At 39.7% G+C, this 13,299-nt stretch overlaps 1 protein-coding gene across 2 annotated transcripts; it reads right to left on the bottom strand.

Moving 5' to 3' along the window:
* Positions 1-203: 203 nt before the first annotated feature.
* On the bottom strand, positions 204-11,462 carry LOC133843688 (protein sprint). 2 transcript variants are annotated; one of them, XM_062277337.1, is made up of 3 exons: positions 10,979-11,462; positions 1,389-1,685; positions 204-1,322 (listed from the first exon to the last, which is right to left on the bottom strand). In XM_062277337.1, the coding sequence occupies exons 1-3, from the start codon at positions 11,075-11,077 to the stop codon at positions 540-542; spliced, it is 1,179 nt and encodes a 392-aa protein (XP_062133321.1). In that variant the 5' UTR covers positions 11,078-11,462; the 3' UTR covers positions 204-539. The 2 variants fall into 2 exon arrangements, with proteins under 2 accessions (XP_062133321.1, XP_062133322.1); XM_062277338.1 differs by having other exon boundaries at positions 204-1,319.
* Between the last annotated feature and the right edge of the window lie 1,837 nt (positions 11,463-13,299).

Here is a 13,299-nt window from a genome sequence, read left to right as displayed (position 1 = left end):
AAGTGAAGCACAGTCAGCCAGGTTAACCCTCCAGGATGCTGCTCGGCCACACACACAATTCACTCCAGGGACTGGGAATTTACGCAGCAAAAGGAAGCGTCGAGTTCGCATTGCAGTGGAGGCGGAACGAGGGGCAGAGACTGTGTTTAATGCAGGGGCGTGGTTGGAGTAACACTCGGGGGTTGCAGCATTGCATTGTTCAATTTCTTTTCTTTCGTATTTCTTTAATTTTTATTTCATAACTCACAAAATGATTATTTCGTTTATACAATAGAAAACTTAAGCGTAAATACAATAAACAAATTACATATAGGTTGGTTCTGTTTACAATATGTGTAGTGCTTATGAGCTAGGGACCTAAAGAAATGTCCTTTCGTATCGTATCGTTCGTAAACTATATCACAAGGCATGCGCTGAAAGAATTCTAACTTAGAATAAAATACAATACAATATACATATATTTTTTTCACCTATCGTTCCCTTTGCAGTTCGATAAACCCGCCCACACTTCAATCAATCAATCCCCCCATTGTCTGGCCCTATGCCTCAAAGTTTTTGGCCTGCAGACTCTTCAAAATGCCCAACAATTGCAGCGATTCAAGTGGCTCAAAATCATCCGCATAACGCACTGCGGATGATTTGACCAAATCCCGTTCCCTGGGCATATCCAGTGTCAACGGCAACTGCTCGGCCATCACCGAATGATGCGTGATGAGCGCCTTTAATGTGCTGAACTGCTTCTTGGCACCCTTCAGGCTGTACATCTCACTCCTCCGATTGCACTGCACCGCATAGCACTTCACCTTGTGCTCCAGTCGCAGACACAACTCAAAGTTGCGCGGCGTGCTGCGACGCAACAGAAAGCTGCCCGGCGTGGCTTGTTGCAGATGCTCTTGTGCCGCTTTCGCTGTGATCCGCGGCTGATACCACGCACAGTGCAACAACTCGGGCTCCTCGCCTGCGTCCTCCTCGTCATCGGTGTTGTGATTGTAGCGGGGTGTTTGTCGTTTTTTGGGTGTACCGCGGCGTTTGCCACTTCCGTTGCTGTTGCTGCTTTCGTTGAGCAGCTGACAGCAATCGGAGATGCCCGCATCATCGGATTCGGGCTGATCTGCTGTTGGCTCCTCGCTGCCACTGGAATCACTCGGTTGACTGCTCTGCCAGCAGTTCAACGATAACAGCGATTTTTGTGGCGATTTATTGTTGCTGCTGCGCTTGGGTGTCGCCTCCGCTGAGCTGCAACTGCAGTTGACCAGCAGCTCATCGCCATCCAACTCATCTTCCTCCGCGTCTGCTTGGTACGAGGAGTCGAGTAGGTCCTGCTAAACGATTAAAGAAATCGAATTTAATAAACAGTTCAAGCATTCGATTGTCTTTTGTTAACTCACCTCATCGTAGTCGCTGGTTGGTTCATCTTCGCACTTCAACTGCGAGGGTTGTGCGAACAGTTTGCGCTGCAGAAAGTTCTTCATGCTGTCGTAGACTTTGTGTGTGCGACTCTGCGTATTCACTGCTGGCTCATCAGCTGTTGTTGCAGCTGTTGCTGTGGTCGGTTGCAACTTCAGCTTGTTGCTCCATTCCTGACACTTATTGAAGGCCAGGTCAAGGTTCTTGCCGGCATTTGTCATTGTATTCGTCGAGCAATAGATGTCCGCATAGTCGGGACAATTGATCGCATTGCGTAGCTGCAAAAAGTCATGAAAAAAAGACTGTGATTAGTTTTGGTCAAGTCAATATTTGCCGCAAGAAATTGTGAAAGAATAAAAGTCGAAACTACCTGAACTGAAAACTGTAAACAAAACTCTCACAACAAAGCGTCGTATTTCACTCGGACAAAAAAAGGATACCGAGTCCGTGTTCTCTTTTTTGTTGTTGCCCCGATAACACACATACACATTATGAGCATTTTATTTCACAGTCCTTTCGCTGTGTCTCTGTCTCCGTACATTTTCTGCTCTTTCTCTATTGTCAGCTTATCTGGTCGAGTTGCTAATGCCTTTGGGTCACCTTTTGCCGTCGAGAGAGAGAGAGAGCGATAGAGAGAGAAAGATATGCTTGTAATGCGCTTGTTACAGCTCTTCATTGTTCTGTAATTTTCCTGTTGTTTGCTTTTCATTTGCCCCATAAAATATGCATATGCTGCAAAGGGAACGAACATTTTTGTTTCTCTCCGTAGTTGCTGCTTTTTCATGTCATATGGTCATTACCAAGCTTACAATGCTCTCACAGCTTTAATTTGCTGGATATTTGCTAGCTGATCAGTTCTTGTGCTCAACACCCTCCTTGACACACCCCTTTTTGGCACACACTTGGAAATCCAATCACCTATGCTAGCAAAGTATTCAATAAAATTCACTCGAAAAAGTGCGTTCGAGTGTGCAATGCACTCGAATTTGAACTCGAGTGTGTGGAAGCTCAATACAATGACACTTCAGCACGCACATACGCACAATAAAATGGCAAAATAATGAGCATTCAATGCCAGGACAATGACAGTCCTGCCAGGTAGCAAACAAAAAAAAAATGTATAAGAGGAGAACTAGAGTGGAGGCTAAGCGTTAAGCCAAATTGAATTTGATTGAATTGAGCATTGAATAGATTGCCAAGTCGAGCCAGCAACATAATCGTCAACTAAGCACTTGTGTATGCTCATAATCATGTTGTGTCTTGAGTGTGTTCCCCACTCTCCACTTCTCTACTCTCTCATTGAATTGTGTGTGTGTTGCTGGCAGTATTCCCAATTTTATTGGAAAGGAAGTGCAACGGCTGCACTTCCGTCCTGGGTGCATCAATTTGCATGAAAAATTGAATTGAATTTCGGAAAAAGTGTTGGACAGGCAACTTGGCCATTAATTCCAAACAAGCCAACAAGCCGTGGCCAAACTCTTTTGATGTGTTGACCACGCACACATAAATAAATCCGTTGAAAGCTGTAAGCGGCGTGTAAGAAGCGTTAAAGTTTACCTTTTATCGGCTTAAATCAAACACAATGAACGACAAAAAAAAAAACAAGCCGTTTAATAGCCAAGGCAAGTGAAAAGAAAATGCCCAAAGACGCAACTCGTACATGATTTTTAATTTATGCAAGACAACAACAACAAAAACAGCAATGGAAATGATTATAGAGCAGACGATGAAGGCGAAGCAGAATGCATACAGTGGCAGCCAAAAGGTGTTGGACCCTCAACTCGGTCCCTCATAATGGATCGAGGGCATCGCTTTAACAATTCTCTGATCCTGTGCTGCAGAAAGGTAACTCTAATTGATGATGAAGCATGGCCACGTTGGTTGCCTTTTGTTTGGGCAGCGAGGTGTTAGCATATATTTTCGTAATCAAATGGATCCAGGTATAAAAGCAGGCTAAGAATACCAGCTGACAACAACAATGTACGCTGCCCGGGGGCATCTTTTCGAAAAACAGTTGTTAGTTTTCCATTTATTGTGCATTTAGATAGAGAGTCCCAAAAATAAGAAGAGAATTGCCCAAGAAAAGAAATTAGTTGAAGTGGACACGGCATGAGTTTGCGCCTTTTCTCGTCTTGTCTTGATGCATTTTATTGAAATGTTTCGAATTACGAGCATTCGAAATGTTGCCTTTTGTTAAGGTTCTTTCTTGTTTATGATAAACCCGAGAGATGAAAAATATTGAAACCTTTCGGTTGAGAAAACACTTGAACCACACGCCCGGCATATGCACAAATTTCATGGTGGAAAATCAAACAGCTGCTGAAGTGGTTCAATACAAAACCACCCTGAAAATGCAGCTCACGCAATACCAATCAGTGGAGCAACCGCAAAAACCGCCAACCAACTAACAATATGAACCATAAAAGTATCTATCAATAATGTAAAGTTTGCGCTTTGTAGAACAGTCTCAACATGCAACTCTACTTTCATCTTTGCGGCTGCTGCTTTGCATATCTAACTGCATATGCAATCGGTTATTAAAGATAATTAGCTCTTTTTTTATTTATGGCAGTAGAGCAGCATTGTAAAGTGAATTAAATTAAGCTTGAAGCATAATTAGAGCAATTTGTAGCTGTTAAACAGTTTTAGATATAACAAGTAAGAAATGGAGACTGTGGGATACCCATTACTTTCATCATGAAAATATACCTAGTAAATATCCCAAGAAAATACTAAAGTATACCAAAAGATATATTTGGTTACTACATTTACTACTACATTCAAAATATGTCATAGAATACCAATTTGTTTACTATTACTATATCGATATACCGCTACATCTACAAGAATCATAAAGACTGTAGTTAGGTCTTAGCTTTAAATCATTTTTTAGATCTGTTTATTCTATTTATGTCGTTTTTTCTGTAAGCTAAATATATCAATGTATACGCTATTCGCTAATACTGCCATCCTGCAATATTTCCCCAATAAAAAAATGAATCTTTAAGTAACAATTTCTATTTGTAACTAAGTCAACGTAAAAAAAAAAAAATAAGTTAAGGTTTAGCAAACTGAATTGAATTGTTGATGAATTTATATATTCTATTTGTGGCCGTTATTTGCTGTTAGTTTTAATATGTCAGGCTAACAACGATTAGCTAATACCTCCATCGAAATGTATCTATGAGTAACAAGCTCTATTTGTAGCTATATCTGTATCTATAGCGGCGGCATGTCAGCAATGCTCGGATACAGCTGTAAATTAGTTAGATGCAACAGAACTTGGCCATTTGAATATTTGAAAGACACTTTTTTGTTGTAGGCTGCCAGCTAATTTGACAGTTTTATGCCACACCAAAAAGTTCAACATAATCCACTCACACACACACTTCTATACAAACGTGTCGGAGGGCTTTCAAAATGTCAGATAGTGTGGTTTGGTTTGGGAAGTAGATAGATATAGATGGAACTGTGACTAGTTTATGACATTTTGTGGAACACGCGTCTATCTGCCCCTGCGGCGCATTTCAAAATTTATGAACTCGCTTTTATTTTTTTTTTTTTCGGTTCCTCTTCTACTACTTAAATATGTGTATTTGTGGGGGGAAAAACTTTTGGAAATATTCTGGGCTATATCGTAAAATGATTTTTGTTAACATTTTTTTCCACTAATTTCATTTTATGCCGAGGTAAAAATGTAAAATGTTTATAGTTTATAGTTTCTGGCTGGTTGGCTTTTGATATGCTACAGTTTTTTTTTTTTTTTGGGACCTACAATTAGCGTCGCATTCGCTGGAAAATCCTTTGTTTAGACATCTGTGGCATGTGGCATGTGGCATTGTGCAGTCGCTTTTATTGTCGGCGTCGGTGTTGCTTTTTTTTTAACGCGCGTTCAACACATTTTTTGGTTTTTTATAGGTGTAAAAAATGGGGTCATATCAAACGCATTTCAAATTGAGCTGTTGGTTGCCTCCATCGTATTTTTTTATGGGAACAACAACATTTTGATGAGTTTATTAAATGCAAATTAAAATTGTTGAAATTTCATTTAATTGTATTTTATGGGCATTTCTCATGTGGGCAGATGCCTGGGAAAATTGAGCGAGAGAGATGAGTCGTGGATTCTTTTTCAAGTGGCAGATGAAGATATGCAGATATGCTGAGGAAAGTGCAACGAACTTGGGCATTGTTTTATGGAAATGAAATAAAAATAATAAACTTGATACTAATAAGGTGAAATGAATTTCCATTTTGATGATGATGATGGATATTTGTTGAACCGCCACTCGACACTCTCAACTTCTGGTCAACTTTATCTGCAGCTCGTGTCTAGCCACAACATTTCCAGTTGTTTTTTGTTTTTCGTCTAGCCAGCGTCTGTGTAATGCACACAAATCCTTGTGCTGAAGCCATATGAAACTCAAACAGCTCAACGACGAGCTGCTGATAACGATGATGTTGCCAGTTGTTGTCGCTTCACATTTGTTGTTGGTCAGTGGAAAAGTGTAGCAAAAAAAAACCCGAGCTAAACTATTTGTTGCCCTGGCGGGTGTTTTGATGATTAGGTGAAGGGGAGATTGACGTTGTTGGATTGCCGTTGAAAGCTTTTCTTTTTTGTGCTCTCTTTTTTTTTTGCTTTTGCATATTTGCATTACATTTTCCTGGCGTGGCATGTGGCAACAACAAAACACAAGCGAAAATTTATATTGAGTCGAGCGTAAAAATAACAATGCAGACGGGCAGACGGCATGAAAATAAGTGAAATTGTTGTTTACTAAAAACGATGGGGCAGTCCAATTGAGCAGGGTAGGAGTGTAGAGGGGGCATGCGGCATGTGGCAAGCAGCGTAGTGCGGTACAATATGGAGCATAAATTACAACAATGCATGCAATGCGCCGCCGACGACGACGGAGACGGAGACGACGAAGCCGTCGCCAGGCATTTAATTATGCTCATCAATTTGCAGGCAGTCGCCAGAGCCAAAGTAAAAGCTATAGTTGCCGTTGTTGCAAGTAGTTGGCATTGCAGTTGCAGTTGCATTTGGCCATAAATCTTAACGAGGCACTCCAGAGTGTGTTTCGCCTGCTTTTATGGAAATGTTCAAATTAAATGCACTTAAAAGCGCTGCAATTAATTGCCTACTTAGAAAATCCGAAATCAAACCCCAAAAACAGATCACACGAGACAAGCATAATATTATTTATAAACATACACACGAACACACTCATAACATATGTATACACATCTATCTATTTATCTGCTTTGGCCACTTTTGGATGTACTTGCATTAATCATTGCCCTTGAGAGGCAGCCAAGCAGAGGCAACTGCTGCCTATGCTGCTGGCATTAAAATACCTTGGAATTTAAATGCTCAGCTCATTGCTGCTAATCGTTGCACGTTCTCTGGCAGTTGATTTAAATTTAGACAGCGTCTCATATTGAAATTATGAGCCAAAGATATATAGTTGATGAAACTGAGTGCGGTTGTGCGTGCTCTGCACATGCCACTTAGGAGGGGTGTCGAAGCGACTCCAGACTCCATTAGACTCCACAGTGAATTGCATTGCATTGCGGCAACAATCGCCGCCTTTGTTGGCATACCCAGCAAACAAAAGGGTGGAAGGGTATGCTGATGTTGAGTTGGCCGGAAATAAGGTATTTAGTTGTAGAGAGAAGAATACCTAAATCTGATAGATTTTTTCTACTAAACTACAAAAATCTTAAGTAATTTCATTATCATAATTTTGAATTTACTTTGATTACATTAAATTCGTATATTATTTGCACTTTTCTTATTGTGCATTATTTATATTGAACATTACATTTTATCACTCTAAACTAATTTAACACATTGCCTTTGATTTCACTAAATTGAAATAAGAGTTTTAAATTTCAATAATATGAAATATTGTTATTGAAACTCTAAAGTAGTTTAACCAAAAAAATTAAAGTTTAATAGTGCTTTTTATATTACTTTATATTATATTATATATTTTATATTACTTTCATATAACTAAATTTGAATTCTAAAATATTATGGAACCTGTTAAATTTTTAAATTATTTTCAATGATTTTTGATTTTGCATTTAAATTTGCTTTGATCTCATTAAACTGAAATATGAATTTCCAAAGTATTTCATAGTTTATCAAACTCCTCTATAATTTTCTTACTTGTTTCCTCTGTCAATTTCTGCGTCTGTTCTGTTGTTTGGCTGCTTGCATTTCGCTAACAAATTAAATTTCCCTTCAGTTGAAAGAAAAGCAGCAAAAAGTGTTTATCTTTGCTTAATTGTTTTAGATTTTAATCTCGCAATATGCTCGTTTCATTTCGTTTCGTCTTCTTCACTTTGCGGCGACATATGGTTGAGTTCGGTGCTCTATTCCTAACATTGCTCTGTGACAACTTTATTAGTTTTGTTTAATGTGTGTGTGCCCTGAGTGTGTGTGTGCGTGTGTGTGTGTGGTGTGTGCACTTTGTCTGCAGTTTGTTGCCTTATCGTTTGACCCGCAATGCGCGCATCGCCTTTTCGCCTGTTTTTTTCAGTTCAGTTTCAAGTGAAACTCGAACAAACTAATTGAAAACGTTTGTCAGCGACTGTAAACAGAAACGCTTCTTCGCTTCCCTCTCTTTCCCTCACTCTCTTCCTGCTCGTCTTCGACTCTCTGTCGCCGTCGCCGTCTGCGTTTGCATTTGTCTTGCCAATAAATGTTCTATTCTAAATTTTTGTTTTCTTTTCATTCGCTGATAACCAAAGTGTCGATGACGACGACGCCGCGACTTCATGTTGAAATCGTTGTCGGAGAGGTGACGAACGATTTATGCCAGATAGGCGTGCTTACAACCGAAATTTTTCGATTTTCGGGGGCTTCCCGCAAGATCTAAGGGATTTTGTAATATGCTAAGCGAGGTGCTATAAATGTAGCTTGATTTAGCCGAAGAGGAAGGAAATGCTTGCCAGCACTTGGATGGTGCTCTTAAATATCAAATGCAGTCAAGGAGCTAGCTAACAGATAGACGACAATTAAGGGAAGTGTTGAATTGGAAAAGTGTTGAAGATTTTTCTAAAATTAAATAAGCGATTCTTTGAGTAAATTGTGAATGCTTATTGAGGATACCTTTAATGGTCAAGAATAGCAAAAGTTGTTCCACTTTAGATGAGTTATACATTTTTCTACATTATGAATATTATTCCTAAAATAAATTGATGAAATTTATTGTACTTCAAATGATTTATGAATTTTAACCACAAATTGAAGCAATTTATTTTACATTTTATGATTAATGTATTATATTTTTCTATATTTCTAAATTGTTAATCAGCAAAACGATGATTATTCTTCCCAGAACAAATTGAAGAGTTTGTTTAGTATTCTTTTCGAGTACTGCAATTGTGTTCATAGTTCCATGTAAAGTGCCACCGACTCTACAGTTTCAGTGGAACTGACTTGGAGTTCAACTATCAGGTTTTGTTCTTCTCTCAAGATTCTTTAGAGATCTTGGACGCACTGCTCTTCCAGTAAAATCAATTCCCGGCGAGCAACAACACACCCACAAGAGTTGGTAGCAACAATGGACTGAAGTTTCTCAGTTTGTCACAGACAATCCTTTAGGGAGCTGGCTAAAAACAACACCTACGACTACAACAATATTTTCATAGATCAAAACAGAACTCTAGCAATGAGATATAGTGAAGAGAAAGAGCGAAGAGACAATGAGATAAAGTGGCCATGGATGGGTGTCAATTCTGTTGAAAAATGACAAGCGGAACAATGAACTGAAAAACGGAAAATGATGAAGAAAAATGCAGCGTACTCGTAAAAGGCAAAGAGAGATGATGATAAAAGATGCAGAAGGCAGAAGCCAAAACGCAAAACTGTCATGCAGTTTCAAATTACAAAACTTTTCTTTATCTACCGTCATTACTCCGCCTTCTGCCTTCTGTAGACTCTACAAATATTGTGGAACTGGCAGTCAAACAAGAGATTAGTGCGAGATTTGAGTTGGGAACACAGGTAGCTGCCTAGGGTAAGGGTAAGGGTAAGGGCTTAATTAAGGCATTTGACTAATCAGCTTTGGCATCGTTAAGGCGACTCTTTCCCACCTCCCCCCCACCTAGAGTTGGGTCGGTTAACGGCACCCAGACGTCGCCATTTACAAGAGATATGGAGACTAGTTAGCGCTTATCACAGATCAAACATGCATACAAATAACACATATGTGTATAAATAGATTTGGTCGACTTCAAATGCATTTAGCCCAATCAATCATTATCTTTATGAGTCAACATATGTTCGCCATGTTGCCCAGTTCCATATTCCATCTATATTCAATGTTTGCTTTCGTCGATAGTGAAAAAAAAACACTCGACGCAGTTTTTCGCTTTGATTTATATGATTTCGTTCAACACAAATCTCTGCAGTTCTCTCCCTCTCCCTCTCTCTCTCTATCTCACTTACTCTCTCTTTGATTTAATTCTCAGTTTGTTGGCTTAACGCTTTAGCCTTCAGTTTGATTTAGTTTTTATGCAAATCATATTTATTTGATTATATTTGATTTAGTATGCAGCTGATTTACGTCGACAGTCGACTTTATTATGCTTTGTTGCCCCATCCACAAAAATATTATGTTGCTGCTGTTGCTTTTGTTGTTGTTGTTTTGTTGTTGTTCTCTCGTATCTCTGACACTAAATCATTTTAATTGTTGTCATTCGTGTTTTGAATTTCACTGCAGCTCCCTCCACGCCCCCTTCGATGCGCCCCTCTCTTTGTGCTATATGAACTTTGACTGCGTGTTATTCTGTTTTTTTTTACGTGGGATTTTGTTTTTTTTTTTGGTTACCGCTTTGTGTTGTGGGTGGAACTTTGGTGGGAGTTCAGAACTTTGCATATGAATAAGGTAATGCCCATTGTTGTGTACACAAAAAAGGTGTAGAAAAGAGCACTATATCATAAATGCATCGATAGATAAGTAGAAACTGTTGTTGCCATCTGAGCTGGAGATTAATGCTAGTTAGTTGTTTAATTGATAATAATTTGTTGCATTGACATGCTATACTTTACCTAAAAACGGGATTTTTCTATCTAAATATTCCATTTATAGTTGATTTCAGTAATTATCTTTTTAATCTTTATAAATTGCTTAGAAATATGATACGAAAACGTTTCTATTAAAGTATCATATTTCTATTATAGAATTTCAGCCTTTAATTATGCTTTGCCTTTGTGATTTCATTAATCCTTAATGAAGGTTGCACTTTGTCTTTTGAATCTATAATATTATATCTATGTTTTTTCTATGCCCTTTCTTATAAAGATACCCATTATAGTTATGCTTTGCTTTCTTACTATATTCTTTCTTCTTTATTCTTAGTATACTCTTTCATAAGGATATATATATATTATAATCATGCTTTGCTCTTTAATCTTTGAAGATATCCTTACTTAAGATCTTTACACTCTTCAAGCTTTCTAGTCATATCCTTTACTTCTGTCTTTTTTCCGCCCTTGACATCTAAAGCGTTCTTTACGATCTCCCCAACTTATGTTCGCATATCCTTGTTGAACACTTACCATCTTGGCTTTATCATGTGGCTTCTTTTGTGTATCCTTTTTGCGTTTGTTGTTGCTTTCCACGGCGCCAAAGCGATTGTACTGGAATAAGCGACCCATTTTTGCTGGTTGTTGTTGTTGTTGTTGTCGTTCGTTTGCTGTTCTGTTTACAGTTTTAATAAACAACGTTTTTGTTGTTGTTGTTGTTCTTTCTTATTGCTGTTGTTGTCTATTCACAATTCACGCATCACACACACAAACAGAGAGAGACACTTGAAAGTTTTGGAGCTCGTAATATCTGCAAACTTATTGCGTTGTTTGTCGAACTGTGTTTTGAAGTGTTCAATAACGTAGCGTAAAAGTCGAGAGGCGATAGATGAAACGAGAATCGAGAATCGTATCGGAGATAGAGTGACGTTTACGTTATGCCGGGACACCGGGAGCGTTTTATGCTAGCGATCAGCGCGACGTGCGCAGAGGGAATGATGGGCCACAACTGAATGCATTCAGTAAAAAGTACAACGGAAAATGAGCACGACTGCGAGCGAAGGCAGAGAGGCAGAGAGAGACTGAGGCAAAGCAAAGCAGCGCAGCAGAGGCAGAGGCAGCGGCAAAGCAACAGTCAGCAATAACAACAACGCAAAAGGGAGGCAAAGCAGCAACAGCAGCGAACAGAGGCAGCGACAGCGACAGAGATACAAATTTCATGTCAGGGCGGCAGCAGCAGCAGCAGCGTCGATGGACGTCGTCGTTGTCGGCGTTGTGTTCATGCAACGCTGCCACTGCCGCTGCCACACAGCATTTACCGCTAGCTCACAATGTGCGCCCCTGTGTGTAGTGTGTGTGTCTGTGTGTGTGTGTGAGCACAACACTCAAACACACAGACACACAGCTAGAACTAAAGAAAATACTAACCAACGCACACACAGAGACACGGAAACAGAGACACAAATACACTCACACTCACTCACTCACTCACAGTGACTGCGGGGCTGAAAAATAGAAAAGAAAAACCACTCAACAAAAAGCGAAATGAGAAAAATTTACTACGACGAATGTACACTGAAAAAAAAGTAAAGGCAAAGCAAAGAACTAAACAAACTTCTGTTTTGGGCAGACGACGCTGACTGAAACGAAATGAAATGAAATGTGAGAGACGCTCAAAAGAGGAGGGAGAGTTTGAGTTGCAAGTTGAAGTTGAAGTCCGTCTCTGATTCTCTGACTCTGACTCTGAACGCGAATGCAAAACGCGAACAGCTTCAGTTTCAGTTACTCATTTGCGAAAAGGGTAGTTGAGCGTCTCTCGTCAACAAGTTGAGTGGGTGGTCCACTGGCCAACGATGGACGGACAGACAGACAGACAGACGGACAGACGGACGGATGGACGGTTCATTCAATTTGAACTACTCGCGTGTTCCGTTCACGTACCGCATGCATTTTGACCATGCTCTCTGACTTTTCATTTTCAGTTACGAGTTACGAGCAATGACTATTGGCGTCTGTATATAGTATATATATCAGATATCTGCTCAGCACAGTTTGCTGTCTCTTTCGGTAACTCAGCTGCCATCTCTATCGACTGTGCTCCACATTTTCAGCAGCAGTTCTTCATTTGCCTGCTGCACATTTCATTTCAGCATTTTGCCTATTTGCTTAACGTACTCGCTTGTTGTTGTTGTTGCCGTGCTACTTGTTTTTGTTTCCCCCATTTCCCCTCTCTCACCACATGCAGGAAACGCTGCATCATCGTCATTCTATTTTTTTAGTTTTTCCGAAAGTTCTTTTTTTTTGTACTGTTTTGCAGTCAGAGCATAAAATAAACACAAAAACTTTGCAGTCTCATTCAGGAGCACCAAAGGATGTTCACTCTCTTCTGGCGTCTGGCAACTTCAGCGTTTCATTTGCAACCGCCCACAATTTGTCCCTCCTCCCTTCGCCCCCCTTCTCTGCTATCTTAGCTTGCTGCATGTGTCCGTAATTATCATTATCCTTTTGCTGCTCGTTTTGTGCTTTTCATTTCGCTGTTTATATGGCCAACTATGGCACTTTAATTGAAGTCAATTTTTTCAACTTTGTGGCTGCTGCTTGTGGCAACTTTTCCTACTGCAGTCTCAGTCTTCGCCATCTTCGCCATTTTGTTGCAAGTCCATGGCGCCATTTTCATTGAAAATTATTCTGCAACTTATTAGCACCTCCGGAAATTATGAGTTTCGGTGTGGCATTCAAGTTTTCTTTTTTTTTTGTGGCTTGTTTACGAGCTAGCCGCATTTTTAATTGAGTTGCCAGTTGCCATCTGACTTGAGTTTGAGGTTCAACGAGAAAACGAGAACGAGAACGAGACT

The sequence above is a fragment of the Drosophila sulfurigaster genome, chromosome 3, assembly GCF_023558435.1.
Source record: "Drosophila sulfurigaster albostrigata strain 15112-1811.04 chromosome 3, ASM2355843v2, whole genome shotgun sequence".
NCBI classification, from domain to species: Eukaryota; Metazoa; Arthropoda; class Insecta; order Diptera; family Drosophilidae; genus Drosophila; species Drosophila sulfurigaster.
Note: the sequence above shows the minus strand (reverse complement) of the source record. Positions and strands in the feature narration are given on the sequence as shown.

Coding starts and splice junctions, on each gene's coding strand:
- LOC133843688 (XM_062277337.1), bottom strand. CDS start 11,077: ATGGGTCGCTTATTCCAGTACAATCGCTTTGGCGCCGTGGAAAGCAAC. Junction 1,686..10,978: donor CACATGATAAAGCCAAGATG/GTAAGTGTTCAA, acceptor GACTTTTTGCAG/CTACGCAATGCGATCAATTG. Junction 1,323..1,388: donor CAACCAGCGACTACGATGAG/GTGAGTTAACAA, acceptor TTAATCGTTTAG/CAGGACCTACTCGACTCCTC.